The 16,573-nt window shown below is 41.7% G+C and overlaps 1 protein-coding gene across 6 annotated transcripts in view; it reads left to right on the top strand.

The window, feature by feature from the left end:
- Nucleotides 1-16,573, top strand: part of LOC130161207 (protein 4.1-like) — a 90,126-nt gene that overhangs the window by 29,499 nt on the left and 44,054 nt on the right. For all 6 annotated transcript variants that reach the window (XM_056364309.1, XM_056364317.1, XM_056364325.1 and 3 more), the window contains exon 2: nucleotides 16,070-16,208. In XM_056364309.1, the coding sequence (XP_056220284.1) occupies nucleotides 16,170-16,208 (39 nt within the window). In that variant the 5' untranslated portion in view covers nucleotides 16,070-16,169. The remainder of the gene's footprint in view (nucleotides 1-16,069; nucleotides 16,209-16,573) is intronic.

Here is a 16,573-nt window from a genome sequence, read left to right on the forward strand (position 1 = left end):
TTTCTCTCTGTTATAACCGGGCTTCATATTTGCAGAAGAAAATAAATGAGTTTTAGAGTCAATCTCATCTTCAATTAGGTTTTTCAGTGGTGAAGCAAAAAAAAGAGAGATGCGAGGAAACATCTTAATGAGATGTGGAACAGTCTCCTGGCTGCCCTTCAATACAATACCCATTGTTTTCCACCTCTTGAGGCGGTGTCGAGAAAATCCCAAAATGTGCAGTTTAGTCAGCCGTGAGACACAACAGAACCTCATCTGCTCATTCCCTGCAGCAGTGGAGAATTAACTGAATGACGGTTTTCCTTATTGAATAATTGTAATTGTAAACTCTAGTTTATTAGTGAAAAATACCAAACATTTGCTTCTTGAACGTTTCTCAAAAAGAGAAGAATTTCAACTTTTCTCGTCCTTTGTCATTGTTTTTGACATTTAAGTGAGTTAGTCAAAAGCTAACTAGATTATGAATCGACTTTTGAAGTAATGCAGCTTTGAAGTAGGATTAGCAGCTAATAGCCACCTAATTGCCCAAACTCTATTGCGTCCTTTGAAATAATGTATTCAAATACCATGCCTGCTTAAAATGTCTGATGTCAATATTTCTCTGCTTATGATTCTCAAATGTCAAAATACACCTTTAAAGACCACGTTATAGACAATTCACTCAAACAGATCATTTAACAACGAGCAAAAAACTGTGGACATGAGATAGTCTGCATCTGACCGTTTATGTGGCTCTTGTCCTCTCACTTCATTGTGTTTCTGTGTAACCTTGTGGCATAAATGCTCAGCCCCCGCTGGCAGATTGTGCCACAGATGTTGAACAGGGCTGCGGGCCGCCCTGAACCCTCCCTCCATGTTACTTTTTAAGGACAAGCAGCAGAGGACACTTTGAGGAGGACAGATCGATGGCAGCAAAGAGTGTGCTGTGGCAAGTCTCATACCACAGAGAGCAAACAAACGCTCAGTCACAGTCACACACATACACAGGTGCACACACACACACAGGTACACACACACACACACACACACACACACACACACACACACACACACACTTTTTTGATGTGTAAAGCATGCATTTTATCTGTGTGCCATTTGATCTTGTGGATCCTGTGAACAGACCTCAGATCTATGGGTTGTTGAACCATATGCTACTGGATAATGTTTGATTGGCATCTGGATTCAGGTTCTCGTTTTGACTTATTCTCTGTGACTCATACAGCAGAATGCTGGAGATGATAGTGTTCTTTCATGTTGGGCAGCTGCTTCTTGCTTCAGTGGGATTTACACTGTTGGCAATGGTGAAGTGGTGCTGAATGAAAAGTTGTGTAAAGCATCAAGAGGGTAAAACAACCACAGTTAAAAAATGTTTGAAATTAAGGGAGGGGTAGGTCTGGCTAAAAGATCATGTGAAAAAAAAATTGGGGGGTAGAATTGCACTTGAACATTTACAATAACGATCTGCATCCTGTTTCTGCTCTGATTTTATTTTGAAAGTCCTGATGCTGCTTTGACGCTTCTTTTGGACGTTTGTCCACTCACCACTGCTCTTTGGCTGTCTTCTTCTGTTTACAAATTATGTCACAACCAGTCACACTTTTTGCTTAGTTATGGGGTATTCGTTATGTTTATTTATGAGGTGCTATATGTAAGTATGTCGATTTGAAAGTTTAGTCACTGCTAACCAGATAGCCCTGGACTGTAACTCCACCGTCTTGGCTGGCTGTTTTACAGTTGAGAATGATCTGGTGAGCGGTGACTGAACTTTTAAAATTCAATATCTAAATATAGCATATCATCTGCATTTTAAGTCATTGTGTATCCAAAATGTGTCAAGTTTCCTTCTCTGAGTAAAGAATGACAGTAAACAACATCCTTTTATAACAAGTATGGCTCAGAAAATAAAGAGAAGAGAGAGGCGGATAAAACTCCTACTTGTAAAGTTATAATAGCCTATACTGTTTCCCAACCTGCAGGCCCACTTGGTGTATTATTGGTGTTTTTAAAGTGGTAATCCCTAAGATACTTCCTACATATCCTTGTTGATTTTGCAACACCTGCGGTTACTGTGGTAACAGCAAGGGCGGTTTAAGACTACAGCAAACGCACGTTGAGCAGCTACTCTGTCAAAAATACAACAGAAGAGAACTGGTGTGTCTAATTACATAGCAACCAAACAAACTCATGTTATTTTTACGAAGAAGTCAGTCAACAATAACTGTCAGCAAAGATCAGATTTCTGACAAACACACTGTGTTTCCTGTGGCTGCTTCACAATAAAAGCCACCACGTGGTTGGTCAGTTTAACGCTGTCCATAGGGATGCAGGACTCCACCACTACCATTAAAAACCTGTATATGGAGAAATGATTACAGAATGAAAAATATAATGGATATTGCAGAAAAATGCCAGGCATAAGTAGTGTCAAGGAAGCAGTTTTGATTTCATGATTATAACTTTAACTGTCACAGCTGAATGAGAGAGTTCACAGCAGAGCAGGTGGAGGGTGGAGACGTTTCAAGCCAAATGCAAACTGTTTCTTGTCTCCTGTGTCTTATCTTTAGAGTGCCATCATAGCCTGCAGTGATTTCACAGTTCATCGAAAACCACATGCGACTGTAATTATAATGAACACCAGCCACAACTCCCTGTTCCCCGCTTGTTTGCTTTTATGAAATATTCAGACACTGTGTTGTCATTTAACATTTTTGCTTATTTTCTTTTTAGTCATTTTGTCTCAATAATGTATTCTTACTTAACTGATTCAGTGTAGATCTCAGTCACATCTGTGGTACACTCACTTTTTTGTCAGCTGACATATCCTGTAGATTTCTTTAAAAAAAGTTAGAATGACAGAATACATCACATGCGTGCCTGGAGAACTTGGAGAAGACTTTGCACAGCTGGTGCAGCCCATGTGTAGTGTTTAATTAAATTACAATCCATTTTTCATACATTTATTATCATCAAAACACAGACACGGCTGCATTACCCACATTCATTTATTTCTCTATATCTTAATCAGAAAATGGAGATAACAACTGAATATAAGAAACCCTGTGAGCCCCAAGAAGTGGCTGAACTCTTTGCTCTTTGCAAAGTCAATATCTATCCTATCAGCTTCATTCCTGGTTCGTTTTATGACATAATGTAAGACACAGAAAACAAACTGGAGTTCATGTCCTTTACTCTGTGTGTGTGTGTGTGTGTGTGTGTATGTCAGAGAAAACAACACACAAGTCCAGTTGATGACAGAGCCACCAGACACCACTGAACGCCTTATCAGTACAACCTTAATATAAATGCTAAACATGCTGAAGCTAATTTCAGCAGTTGACATTCTGATGATTATTTAAAGCTAAAGACTCGCCCTCAGCACGTGATAATTGCATGTCACTGTGACGGCTTCCACTGTTATTACAGAGCGCTGCTGCTGGGTTGCACCTGAGATCATTGCAGCTTTATCTGCGTGTTGTAATGGAGCAGTTAGCAGATAACACGCTAACTGCTTATTATTCCTGGCCTATCAGATCACACAGGGCATTGGTGGAGAAGCAGAAAGAAAGACAGAAATGGAAAAAGAGAGATAAAATGTAGTAGCCTCAAACCCGCCATCTGCTCTTCATGTAAAGCCGGATGCCTTTGTGCATATTTGAACGGCATGGCGAAGGTGCAGTGTGGTGCAGGGTTCTCTGGCCCGGTTGTGAAGAAAACCTACCGGATCATAGAGCCATTAATTAGTCGGACGGACAGGAACCCTTCTTTCACAGCTCTCCTGTAGCGTGTTGCAGCCCGCCACACAGAATACCATATGGTGTGGCCTTGTGCCGCCTTCTCCCATGGGCACTTGGGGAACGAGCTTCAAATGGGCCATGACAGGGACAGTGGGTGATGCTGCAGGCTCTGTTGCCATAGTGTTTTGTGTGAAATAATCTCTTGGTTGTGGATCAGTCCAGTAATTTGTTACACAGACACCGCACACGTTGTTTCCTCTCCCCCCATTCCCTGTGTGTCCTCTCCTCACACTGTCGTAGCACTGCGGTATTTTGCATGCATGTGGAAAAGCCTTAGATAGCCATGCCACGGCTTCATTTTCTGCATCCTGGCATGGAGAATGTGAATCGGCCTGTAGCCAAAATATTTTGGAGTGTGCCCCACTCTCCTTGGAATATAGAAAAGCTTAGGCAATGGGAGTGTGTGTGAGTTTGTGTTTTTGAAGAAACAGTGGGGAGGGAAGCAGGCAGGCAAACAAACACTCACACACTGACTCATGTGCTCCAGCCGCTGCCTCTTTGTGTGGCGACAGTCTGCACCTGCAGCACGCCGGCCATTCTGATGCACGGGGCCCACAGTCGCTCTGCGTCCTCTCACTTTAAGCAGTCCATTAGCCCATGGTGGCTGAGTGCTGCTCTAGCTAGCAGTTCAGCAGCAGGATGTGTTCAGCTGGCAGGGAGTGCTGCCACTGGGAGCTAGCAGGAGGCCCATTTGTGCTGAAATAGCATGCGCCCAGCAACCTTCTTAAGTTTCACGAATTGTTTCCTTCAGAGCACGCTGCAGTTGTTCTCATGAGTTTCTTTTTTTCTTTTTTTTTTTTTTATAAAAGTCTGCAGCCATGTACATTTATAGAAACGCTGTATGTTCTGAAGATGAAATTAGCAGCCTTTATCTTTCCATTTAGTGCAACAAAAGCGAGATCATTTACTTCCTGTACTATGAATTGCTGCCTTCGAAATAATCTCGGAGAGGTCAAAATAAAATGAATTAAACTTTTTGTTGGACTTCTCTTTGGTGTGGAATACAGTGCCATTTTGACAAACACCAGGAATCCTGCACTGATCCCAAATTTAGTGGTATTATTCAAAAGAAACGCCCCAGGCTTGCTCATGGGAATCCCAACATTATCTCCTGTGTATTACCAGCTGATCCATCTCGATCCCCTGAGATAAGTACAGTGAAAGAGTGTGACTATAACTCAAGGCGGCCTGTGAAGAGATGAGTCCTGCTGTGAGGCCTCCTGACACCCACCATTTTCCTGTTGATTTATGTCGTCCTATACAACATCTGAGGGTGAGAGGAAATTGGAAAAACCACCTTTCGAGGTGACTGCTGTGTGTATAAATGGCAGCTCAGTGTTAGGAGGCAGTTAGTTGTGTCCTTCCTATACGAAAGATAACTGAGGCTCCTAGCTTGTGTTGTTCTCTCTGGATTTATTCCCAGAGACGACGACAGCTCTTTCTAATGAACTCTGTTGCAAGGGCATGTGCTTGGAAAAGGCAGTTGAGCATGACCATTAGCATAATATTATGCATATGCAGGTTGACACAAGGTCTCCCTGTCACTTTCTTGTACTGGATAGACACGCCACTGACATCTTTACTACTAGAAGTACATACATTGATTGACCTTGAAGACATCAAAAGGTTCATGAAGAAAACATCACAAAAGATGAGAGTATATTTTTGTCACTGCAAATTGACCTAAATGGAGCTTTCATTTAAAGTAAAGTACATTTTAAAGGAATCCTGTGTGCACATCCACTAAAAACGAAAGTTAATCTGAGCCTTGCACCAGCCAGTTTAACACTGTAAGAAACAAAGCGAGTATTGTGTCAGTGCTTACAACAGGGTCATGAGGCAAGACTTGCAACCTCCCAGTTGGAAGGGATAGATTTCACAACAGACTCAGGCAGCTGTTACTTATGGACTGGAGAGATGCAAATTATAAGGACATGAAAGACCAAATGACTGTACTGTATGTATGATTACTGTATGTATAATTTTAATAAATGGTCCTAACATGGAATATGTAACATTAATGGTTTCATCTGTCAGTTAAAGTTTCTCTCCAGACATGTTTTAAACTATTTATAAATACTCTGCTATGATTAATATTTTTGTTTCACATGATTTCCCCACATAAAAAGTAAATAAGTAAATAAATAAATGGAGCTGGAAGCTCATCTACACTTACTTCTTCATTGAGAAATCTGGATCCCAGACTCAGGAGTTTGTTGTGACCAAAACGGGCAACTAGCCGATGTATCAGAACTGTTAGCATAGTTAGCATCTTTTATTTGTATATTTGTATATTGTTTGTTAGCTTGTAACTGGCAGTGGCTGACACAGTATTAGTGGTTGTGCTAATGCTAAGTCTCTCTCTTTGTACTGACAAGTTTTTAGGTTTATTAAGCCCCTCCCCCTGTCACCATAAATTGATAGGATTGGTTCCTTTGGTTTGTGACGTATGAAACCCTGGCTGTTTAAATCAGTTTTTATGAGACTGTCATTGGTTCACTGCAGTTCAAGGTGGAAATATTCATTCATGGCGTTGACTGCTTATTTCACTCATGATATGTCTTGTATTGTATAAAAAACACCATATAAACATGTTAACAAGGTTAAACACTTGATTTACATTGGAGGTGGTCATTTGTCATTCAGACACACAGTAGAAGAGAGCCACGATAAAAGAGCCACGATATTCGTATGTTAAATGGCACCACTGCTGAAGAACAGAGGTGTGTTGCAAAGTGATGATATCAAGGAAGTAGAGTGTTCTCAGTTGTATCACGCACATTAAAGCTGCACTCATCAAAATTTCTATATGAAGAAAAGTTCAAAGGATTATGTGTAATGTGAAACCCACAGCCAATCTCAGCATTTCCCCTCAGCGCTATGGAGCTTTTTAGTGCCTCTCCATTCATTTTTTTGGTTCACTCACAGCTCTCATCAGATTTATATCTAACAACAGCAGGAGGTTTTCAGTGAAAAACACTACGTAAACTAGCTGCCTAAACGGAGACAGACAAAGTTAGCGATTAGTTGCTGAATGTAGTGCAGCATTTAGCAGCTAATGTTTCCTATTTCCTGATTTAGAAACAGAAACATAACTCCAAATGAATGATAATTTTGCTACATGCCTGCTGGATATGTAAATAGTTAGCTAACATGTTGGCTATATAATTCATTGTCAGTACTGTACAGCTGCGTTGCCCCCAAGGATCAATCAGTTCAGGTTTAATGTAAAGGCCAAAGGAGAATAAGCTTAAATACACACATAGAGAGATATTCAGTGCCTTATTCAATGTAATCAATGTAGCACTTAACATATTTATGTAGTGTTGAAAGTGTTTTACTACATCCCAGTTAAGATTGCTGCTGTGATATTTACATTAAAGTAAATCATACTTTATTCAGACTTGAACACAAGCTGTCAAACCGTCATCACGTCAAGGTGCAGGTATGAAAGGGGCTTAAATTGCGAGGCTTATGTTGTCAGGAAATGCTCCTGCAATGATTGTCTGCTTTCAAAGTGATTGCCAGGCAGTTGATTTATTTCTGCATAAAAATAAACATAATAACAAGGTACAGCAAACAGTACAAAACAGCACAGGTGAGAGAAGAAAAACTGAAGGCTTACAGTTGAAACAAAAGTCAATACATGGTATTAAATGTGTATTTTACACATAAGAACAAAAAGAATAATAAATTAATACAGACGTAATGCAGAAAGTTAAATCAAAGGGAAACTGAGAGTGTGTTGCGTGGGAAGATGTGTGTGTATGTGTGTGTTTGTGTATCTCTTCAAAGGGAAACAAAAAAAATGAGGGTGAGACTGTGTGTGCTGTGCTGAGGCAAAATTTCAAGCAGTTTGGGTCATCCGACGCGTTGTGTTTGAGAGATGTGGATTTATTGACAGCGTGACTTGAGCTGTGGCATGGACGAGCTCGTCTTTAGCTAATGGAGAACAAATAGCAGCTTGTCTGGGACTCTGCTGAGTTGCAGGCTGCTCCAGTATCTTGTGTTATTGGTATTAACATGTGGACTGAAAAGAGACTATATGCTTTAAAGTGAAAAGGGACTTGAACTGATGTATAAACGGTATATTCAAGGAGCCTTCCTGTTGGCAGTTGCTAGGTTAAAAAGCTATAATACTGCCAACATTTTAACAGTGCTTATCTTTGTGATCAAATTACCCTTAACTTTACACTAAACGGTAAAAAACGCTTGCAAGTACAGTTTCATCCAGGTGTTAAAATGACTGACAACATTATTCAAACCGCACAGACCTGTTTATTTGTCTTTTGTCATCAGGACTTTGACAAAAGCCAAAAACAGCTGTAATTGTAGTTTTTAGCTACAGGAAATAATTTTGTGCACAGAGATTATAGTGGTGGAGAATCTGGTGTGAGAAGTGCAACCATTGTGACAGTCTCTCATTATCTGTAGCTGAGCGGAGGCTTCTTACCAAGACAATTACACATTGGCCTTCGTGACAACACTTTTTGACAGGAGCAGATAAAACAGGAGGCACATGGGAGCCTTGCATCTGAAAGTGTTTAATTTATATCTAACATATTGTATGCATTTAATGAGTTCCAAGCAACTGTGCAAACAGCGCAATATATTTTCAAATTATTTCCATTTGTTGGAGAGAATTTGAGACTTTGCCATGAAATAATAATTATGCAGACATAAAGTGGGCGGTGAGAAGAAAAACAGAAAAAGGCTGGAAAACTTGTTTTGGAAGCGACTTTGATAATTGTAGCCTGAACTCTCCCAGGAGACAAAAGGGAACATCTCAAGAAGAAGCAATTGAATGGTAATGCCTTTAAGTGCAATAGATACGTGTGTCATGTTTATGCTTCTTACAATTTAGCACAGTTTTTACATCGTGCTTACAGGGCCGACAAGCTTTGTCTTGCCACCATGTGTCTCCCTGCCCTCGAGCTCAAACCGCCCATGTGGTCCCACACCCATGTCCTTGTTTCCCCAGCTCTGTAAACCCCCGTTAGCATTGCTCTCAAACGGCTATGTTTCGCTTTAGATACGCTGCTTTTGCTCATTTATCACAGTATCAGCTACGAGAGAGAGTGGCGGTAGAGGAATGGGGAAAAAACTTTGAATTTGTCCCTGCGGCGTCTGGCACCTTCAGGGACAGATCCGTGAGTGGTGAGGCATCCCTCCTGGTGCATGCACCAGTGGTCTCCGGCACAGCGTGAGAAAGGTCAGCTTCTATTAGATCCACTGTGACAGAACGATGTCTCTGCAGCAATTTATACCAAGCCTGCTGCTGGCTCTCGGTAATTCTGCTCTCTACAGTATCCACAACTGTCTGTGTGTGTGTGTCTGCGTCTGTGTGTGTGCCTGCCTGTGTGTGTGTGTGTGTGCGTGTGTGTGTGTCATCTGAGAGCAAGCACCTTTAATTTAGCAAAGTGCCAAACTTTGTGCTGCTTTGCGTTCCAGTCTGCTGAGAGGGAGGTGAGCATGTGTTATTACAGCAGCAGTGGAGAAAATGTGGTCCTCTGTAGTCTGTTTTTCCTCTGGCGGGCGATTCCAGACGTACTGCAGGAATGTGAAGCTTGAAGAGTCACGCAGTTGTTGTCGCTATACTTTACTTTAGCCTCAGTCTTTCCACTCGGGCCTCATCTGTCATCATCCATTAGTCGCAGCTCACCCAGGAAACTTTGCTAAATAATGAGTGGACACTCCAGCTATGAGAGGTGTTAAGGCTGCAGCATCATCTCAGGAAGAGAATACAGCTAGAGAGGAAAAACTTACTGCATCTCTGCCGGAGTGGCTCCCATCACTGTTACACTAGTTGCCAGTGTGTATGACAGGTTGTGCGTTTATGTGGTGGTGTTGGTGAATGAGAGCAATGTCCTTGAGCCTTCCATCCTTCTTTCTGAGTGATTGTGTGAACTCTCACTGACATGCCGCAGTGTGCTTTGGTTCAGTCGGGCCGAGACATGCCAGACAGAAGTGCTGCTGCTTTCTAGAAGAAAAAGAGTTGTTGAGAACATGATGAGGTGTTCGAGCTTTACTACCCGGTACAATAGCAGATGACCGAGGGACCTTAGAATGTGGATGAAAGCTCCAGTGTCACATTTTAGAGTTGGAATACACATGAGGCCAATATGATAGAGTGAGTGGGAGGAGATGCTGGTTAAGTATCTTTCCCACTGACAAACTCCATTTGTGATCTCCCGACTAGCACCACCACTATGTTGAGATTTATGGTTTTGAGTGAAATCTTTACACAACTATTGGATGGATTTACTTCAGTAGAGATATTCATGTCAGAATGAATAGTTGGCCTTCAATAATCACTTTGATGATCCACCTCACTTTCATCCAGCACCATTGTTTTATTCATTAGATTTTAACTGCAGTACTTTGCTTTATTACTAGATACCTGCAAAACTCCCCAGCTGAGCACTATAGCAAATTAGCAACATGTTAGCATGCTAACATGGTAAACTAATATTGCCTTGTATCTCGGCAGTAGCAGCAGCTAGCGGCTAGCAAACATGCACGACTCTTTGCTGCTGCATTCGGAGGTTATGCTGATATTACTTATTACACTATCTGAGTTCCATGAATGACATGGACACTCTTCACCAGCAGAGAACAGACAGAAATGGTCTGTGAGCAACATTAGCTTCAAAGACTCATTATCTAGTCATTTAATATCATTTATGATACTGCCTGCTATAATAATTATTTCATATTTCTAACTATTTCCTCCAGCTGTTTGATGAGATTACTCATGGTGGATGGTGGATAGTAGCAGTCTGTGGTCTACAAGCTGGCAGGGTCGCAAGTAGGTGCAACATTGATGCAGCCAGGCAGCAGCAGCAGTGGCAGCTTAAAATAATTTACAGGCATTCAAAGTGCCTTCGCTCCACCTTGATCTGGAACGTGGAAGGTCAACACCTGAATATTCGCCGTAGTAAAAGCACATGTGAAGTGCACTTGTGACTCTCTTTCAAAAGGAAACACGATGAAGCATTTCAGTCATGGGTGACAGCTGTAGCTGTGGACCTGTATGTTCATTCATGTGACTGTGTTGCAACTGTTCAACTCATACTTCTATAGATTCATCTACTTGTTTGAAAAACACTGTGTAATAGTAATTTATGATGAATATGTAGTAATGCAAATAAGGGGATGCATTGCAGCTATTGTATTGAGTCTTTCTCTTTTGCCAGTGCAGTGCTCTTTGTGATTACTCGGCTGCATTGTGCGCTCAATGCATGCTAATGGATAAATATGATTAAGACCACGGAGCAGAGCCATGGACTGTTCAATGGGATTAGAGTTGTGTATTGGCCAAACAGTGATGACTGTGCGCTGTGAGGGCTCAGATGCGGAGCAGGTTATGTTTGCTAGCAGCAGCAGGCTGCATCTCTTTGCTATCAGTCCCTGTGTGCAGCTCCTCCACACCGCTAACAGGAGGGGAGGCTGCTTGACATTTCCTCTGAGCAGCGATGCCACATCAGCTTATTTCCTCCTTCTTGTCGTTTCTTATCTTTTCCGTTTATCCTTGATCCCTGTGTCTTTCTGGCTGCCTCATATTTTTGGCCTCTCATGTTCCCTCCTTGCTCGGCTCTCGTCTCTCAGTTTCTCTGTCACTCCTCCAAGGGGAGAGAGAGAGAGAGAGAGAGAGACGATGGAGTGTGAAAAAAAAGAAAAAAAGAATACTCCATGCTGTTACCATGGCAACTGCATCTCGGAGCTGAGCCAGTACTCTTCCACAGACATGCGTGCTCCCTCTCTCATTCTCCCTCTGCTTGCCTTACTTAGATTAAAGCTTACCTCTGATGAGAATGAAGAGGAAGAGACAGGAGGAACAAGGGACAACGCTGCGCTTGTTATGGAAGAGTAGCGTTTCATAACCCTCCAAGGAAACATTGTGCTTTTCTCTGTGATGAATTATTATTACTGATGGCAGATATCAAAGACAGACATTGTCAGTGAACAGCACACTGTGTACAACAAAGAAAACATGCGGTGTATTCTGCTCTTTAAGGTGCTTTCTTCTCCTCTGCAGAGGTCTCGTTCGCTGGGCTGACACAGGCGATTGTGGGTAATGGTCTGTTATAGGAAATTAATGCATTTGCAGAGCTCTGCTGCCTCGCTCTATAACATCAATCTGTGTTAATTTGGCAATTAATCTGATGTAATGAGAAGACGTCTCAATAAGGGACCACATTTACCACAAACTAACTTTGGATTATGTAATTTGTATTCTCATTTGTGCTCTGGTGTGCGCGTGTCCTCGAAGGGCTTTTTGTCATAATTGGCTGACATGTATCAAAGTCTTTTACGATCACATCGGAGCAGCAGTAACTATCGATTTAGGTATGGTCGGAAAATGTGTCATGGTTGGTGTGCTCCTTAATGTGTTCAAAACAGAAGTGAAAAATATCCAAGCTGAGGGAACAGAAACGTTAGAGTGGAGCTGTTTTCAGGTCATTTCTTGCTGTGAACGCAGCACATCTGAGACTGATGAATGCATTGTGTCATGTAGCCCAGATGGATGTGAATTGAGGAGTGAGCTGGCGGGGCGTGGGGGTGGGCGTCAGCTTCTGTTGACTTGGACAGAATGAGAAAGTGCGCACCTGTAAGGCACACATGGGAGACACTCGTTATTTTCAGCTTGACTGATTCGGACTGGGAGGCGAATGTGATAACAGAGAGGACACGGTGGCGCTGAATGCTCGCTTCCTCCGCCATTAGAAACACGAAATCCGGATGGAGTTTTTCCTCTCCAATTAAAGAGTTTACTTGGCAGTCATACCCACAGTTCAGCCAGTGAGGGAAAATTGATTTAGCATTTTATTGCTTAGTGCCCAGCTGCATCAGACAGCGAGGGGGAAATGAGGCCCTGAGCAGACATACCACACCACGCTTCACTTTTGTCCCCATGGAGAGGAATTCATTTCTGTCGTATCACTGTGATTGTAAGTAATGGGACAATTGTGATAGCACAGCAGAGGAAGAGAAGGAGGAGGAGTGAACTGTGAGGAGGGGTGGGTTTCATACTCCTTTAACCACGTGCAATATGTCAAGACCTTACTGGGCTGGGAGTCGGAGGAGGGTTGTGTCTCCTCTGAACCAGAGTGAACCGGTTGTGTTCTTGCCTCCGTTGTTCAGCCATGATCGCCTACAGCCCCCAGGTGCATTATGTTGATGTAATTTGCTGCAGAGAGAATTCCAGGGTCATATAGAGACTGGATTATATACAAGGTCCCGAGGGAATGCTATAATACACAGGCATTATTCTGATATGCTGTGCTGAGCAGATCCCACTGAGGATATGTTCACACATTACGTGCTTTGTCTTACTTTTATAAAAGGTCAAGGAAGAACACGTTCCAGGGTCAGGCGCGACTTTTTCTTCTGGTGGTTATAAAAAAAAAAATCAACCCTGGATCACAAAAATATCTATCCACAGTCTTTAAAGGGCTGGTTGATGGGCAGCTTCTTTTTCCTCCTCTCTTGGATAAGTGGCCAAAAATGGACGATATAATCTCAACGGGTGGAGTTTAACAGCAGGAGGTTTTCACAGTATCGTTGACAGCGGTTGTCGGGTTCTTGTGTTTTCAGACTCACAGAGCAAAAGGCTTGTTTTTTTTGTTTTTTTTTAATTCACCACTTTGCTCTGACATTCAACTAATCTTACAGCGAGAGGCCTATTGTGTGGGAGAGCTGTCGGGTAGATGACAATGTGGTGCACACAATTTGATTTTCATTTTTGCATCATGCACATAAAAGTGCCACAGTCCATGTGGGTTTATAAGACATCAAGACATACAGCTGCAGCGCTGACACAAGACTTGTCAGTGGAGAACATAAATTATTACACAAAAATCTACAGTGTGAACAAACTATTTCTCCCGTGTTGGGTTTCCTGAGTTCTACAAACAAACTCTGACATAGAAAGGTTCCCTTCTTAAAACAACTGAAGTCTTTCATTATAACAAAAGCAACAACAAAAACCTACCTGTTCCTATTGCTTGTACAAAACATAATAGTGCACATAAAGGCCTTTACATTATTTGACAAACATATTATATATATATATATATATACTTTATAAGGAATTGTTTGACTTTTAAGGAAATACACTTTTTGCTAAGGAGTTGGATCACAATATTGATACTACTTTAATATCAGTAAATATAAAGCTAAAGCCAGGAAACGGTTAGTTTAGCTTAGCATGAAGACTGGAAACGGGGTATCAGCTATAGCCTGGCATTGACCAAAATACCTCTAAAGCCTCAGTTATCCGTCCTTGTGGATGGGCACCCATACACCCTGCATACACCCTCTCACTCAGACCCTAGCAGACACCCGTGTGCTTGTGGATAGTGTAACACTAGCTTAAAGCGCACTTAACACTCCAGGAAGTACCTGCTCCCAGCCAAGAAATAGACTTTGATTAAATTAAATTATAGGTCAATTTAATTATAGCATTATTTAAATTAGGATAATTACAGGATCAGCTACTTGGTAATAGATAAAGTACTTTAAATTAGCTTCACTTGTACCATCTACCAGGAACATTAAAGTGATTATCAAACATTAATGTGTCAATAATTCCCATTAAATATAATATATATTCTTCTGAAACAGCCCATTCTGCATTATGAGTAGTTTTACTTAAAGGAATTAAAGTATATTTTGATGTAATGTACTTATGAATGCAGGACTTTACTTTTCAGAAGTGAAAGATCTGAGTATTTCTTCCACCACATATTTGCTGCCATATATGAGAGTCGTACTGATCTTCTCGTCTAGTAAATGCGAATAACCATATTTCCCAACTATTCCTGAACTATTACTTTAGCAACTATAGCATTTCTCCTCAGTAGTCCAGGGAAGTCTTTGTTAAAAGTGCTAAAACGTTTCCTCAGATATCTTTAATTTCCTTCTTGCGAGCCTCTGTTGGACATGCTTACAGTACACGCCTCTCTAAACTGACAAAACTGTCTGCTTTCCTCTCTCCCTTCAGCTGTTGTTATTGTTCTATCCACCCACACCTACAGTATATACTGAAGGTAACAAGTATCAGCTGATTTCCAGGACAATGTAGAAATTGGCAAAGTGAAGTAGAAGCAGATGAAGCACCTGCTCTACACTATAAACATCTTATGCTACGATGTTTTGCATTACATGATATCCATCTAGGCAGTGACGTAGTCCATTGCACCACGGATTGATACAGACCGGAGCATTACAAACACACCCGCTCGAGGATGAGGGATAGGACTTAGTGATAAGTTTTTTTGGTTGAACACCTTAATGATTACAGGAATGCAGTAACAGCCATGAGCGCTGATGGTAGAGCTCATGGCCTCATTCACTAATTCATTTTTTTGGGTAATCATCATCTTAGTGCCAGAGCTGGTCTCGCTTAAATAGATGATCATTATCCGGCTAAGTGAGGGATTTATAATTAAAGTAAATGTCCTTGACGGCAAGGTGAATTATGTCTGTGGAAACTGTGTGAGTTATATCAAAAAGCTGAAGCGTTATACATTTGTAAAGGAGGTGATCCTGGCGTTGGTGCTCTTGTTGTTTCGGGGTGAATGCGTTTCATGTTCTGCATTTTGTTTTTCACATGCAGGCTCCAGGTGCAGCTCCTGCGATCAGCTGGGCTCTCTTTGGAGAAAGCCTGTGTTAATGCGTTTGACATGGTATTTGGGGCGAAGGTTCGATTGAGCAGCAGGCAACTGTGGCGTTGAGGTGACCAAATGGTCACCGGTTCAATTCCCTGGACAGGCAGGGAAAAGAAATGTGGGAGGGGGGAAGAGAACGAACAGCTAAGAAAATGTGTGTGTGTGTGTGTGCTTACTGCTCTTAATGTGTATGTGTGTGTTCACTGCTCATGGATGGTTTAAATGCTAATTTCTATGCATGTAAAATAGGCTGGGGCATTATCCAAAATGTAATATGTCAATAATATTGAATATCAGGGTGGGAGCAATATAATATAATTATATTATTGTATTGTATGTTTCAGGTATAAGTGATGCCGCCACTAAACAGCAGTTCAAATGAAATGACCTCGGTCTCTGCAGTAAGGCAGACTGAGCAAAACTGCAAAAAATGATAATAAAAATAAAAAATGTGATATTATGATAAATATTGCATATGATGGGACTATCGCAATTTTTGATACTATCGAATATTGGCCCAAGCCTAATGTAAAACACTTTCTCTCTCTTCTAATCAGCTGAAACATTCCAAATAATCTTTGCTGTGTTCTTGTCTCCTCTCAGGTTGGTGTTACTTTGTTGAAGCGACAGAGGCAAGGCCCCGAGTCAGAGGTGAAGAGAGCGAGACAGGAGTCCTCCTAGACAAGAGGGGGCAGCAGCAGGCATGCAGGACTCCGCCTCAGACAGCAAGATGGCCAAACAGGTCAGCGTGGTCCTGAATGGGCTGATGGATTACACGGCTGTGACACTGTCATACTCTATACTACAACTCACTACAGTAGTTGTCTCCAGGACCATATTTTTCCTTTACTACACACACACACACACACACACACACACACACACACACACACAGATACACACACATTTTGAAGACAATATCAGCTTCGTTCTCACGGCTGGAATATATTGAAGTCGCTGCTGTTGTGTCACATGTGTAAATGCTCGCAGCAGCTTACTCACTTTGGAGATGTAAACATGGATCAGCTGTTTGATAGCCACAGGTTTTTAATGAACTCAGGGGAAAGACTCCAAACTACAAAGAAAACGTTTTAGCAAAACCCAGAT

Source organism: Seriola aureovittata, chromosome 2 (assembly GCF_021018895.1).
Source record: "Seriola aureovittata isolate HTS-2021-v1 ecotype China chromosome 2, ASM2101889v1, whole genome shotgun sequence".
NCBI lineage: Eukaryota > Metazoa > Chordata > Actinopteri > Carangiformes > Carangidae > Seriola > Seriola aureovittata.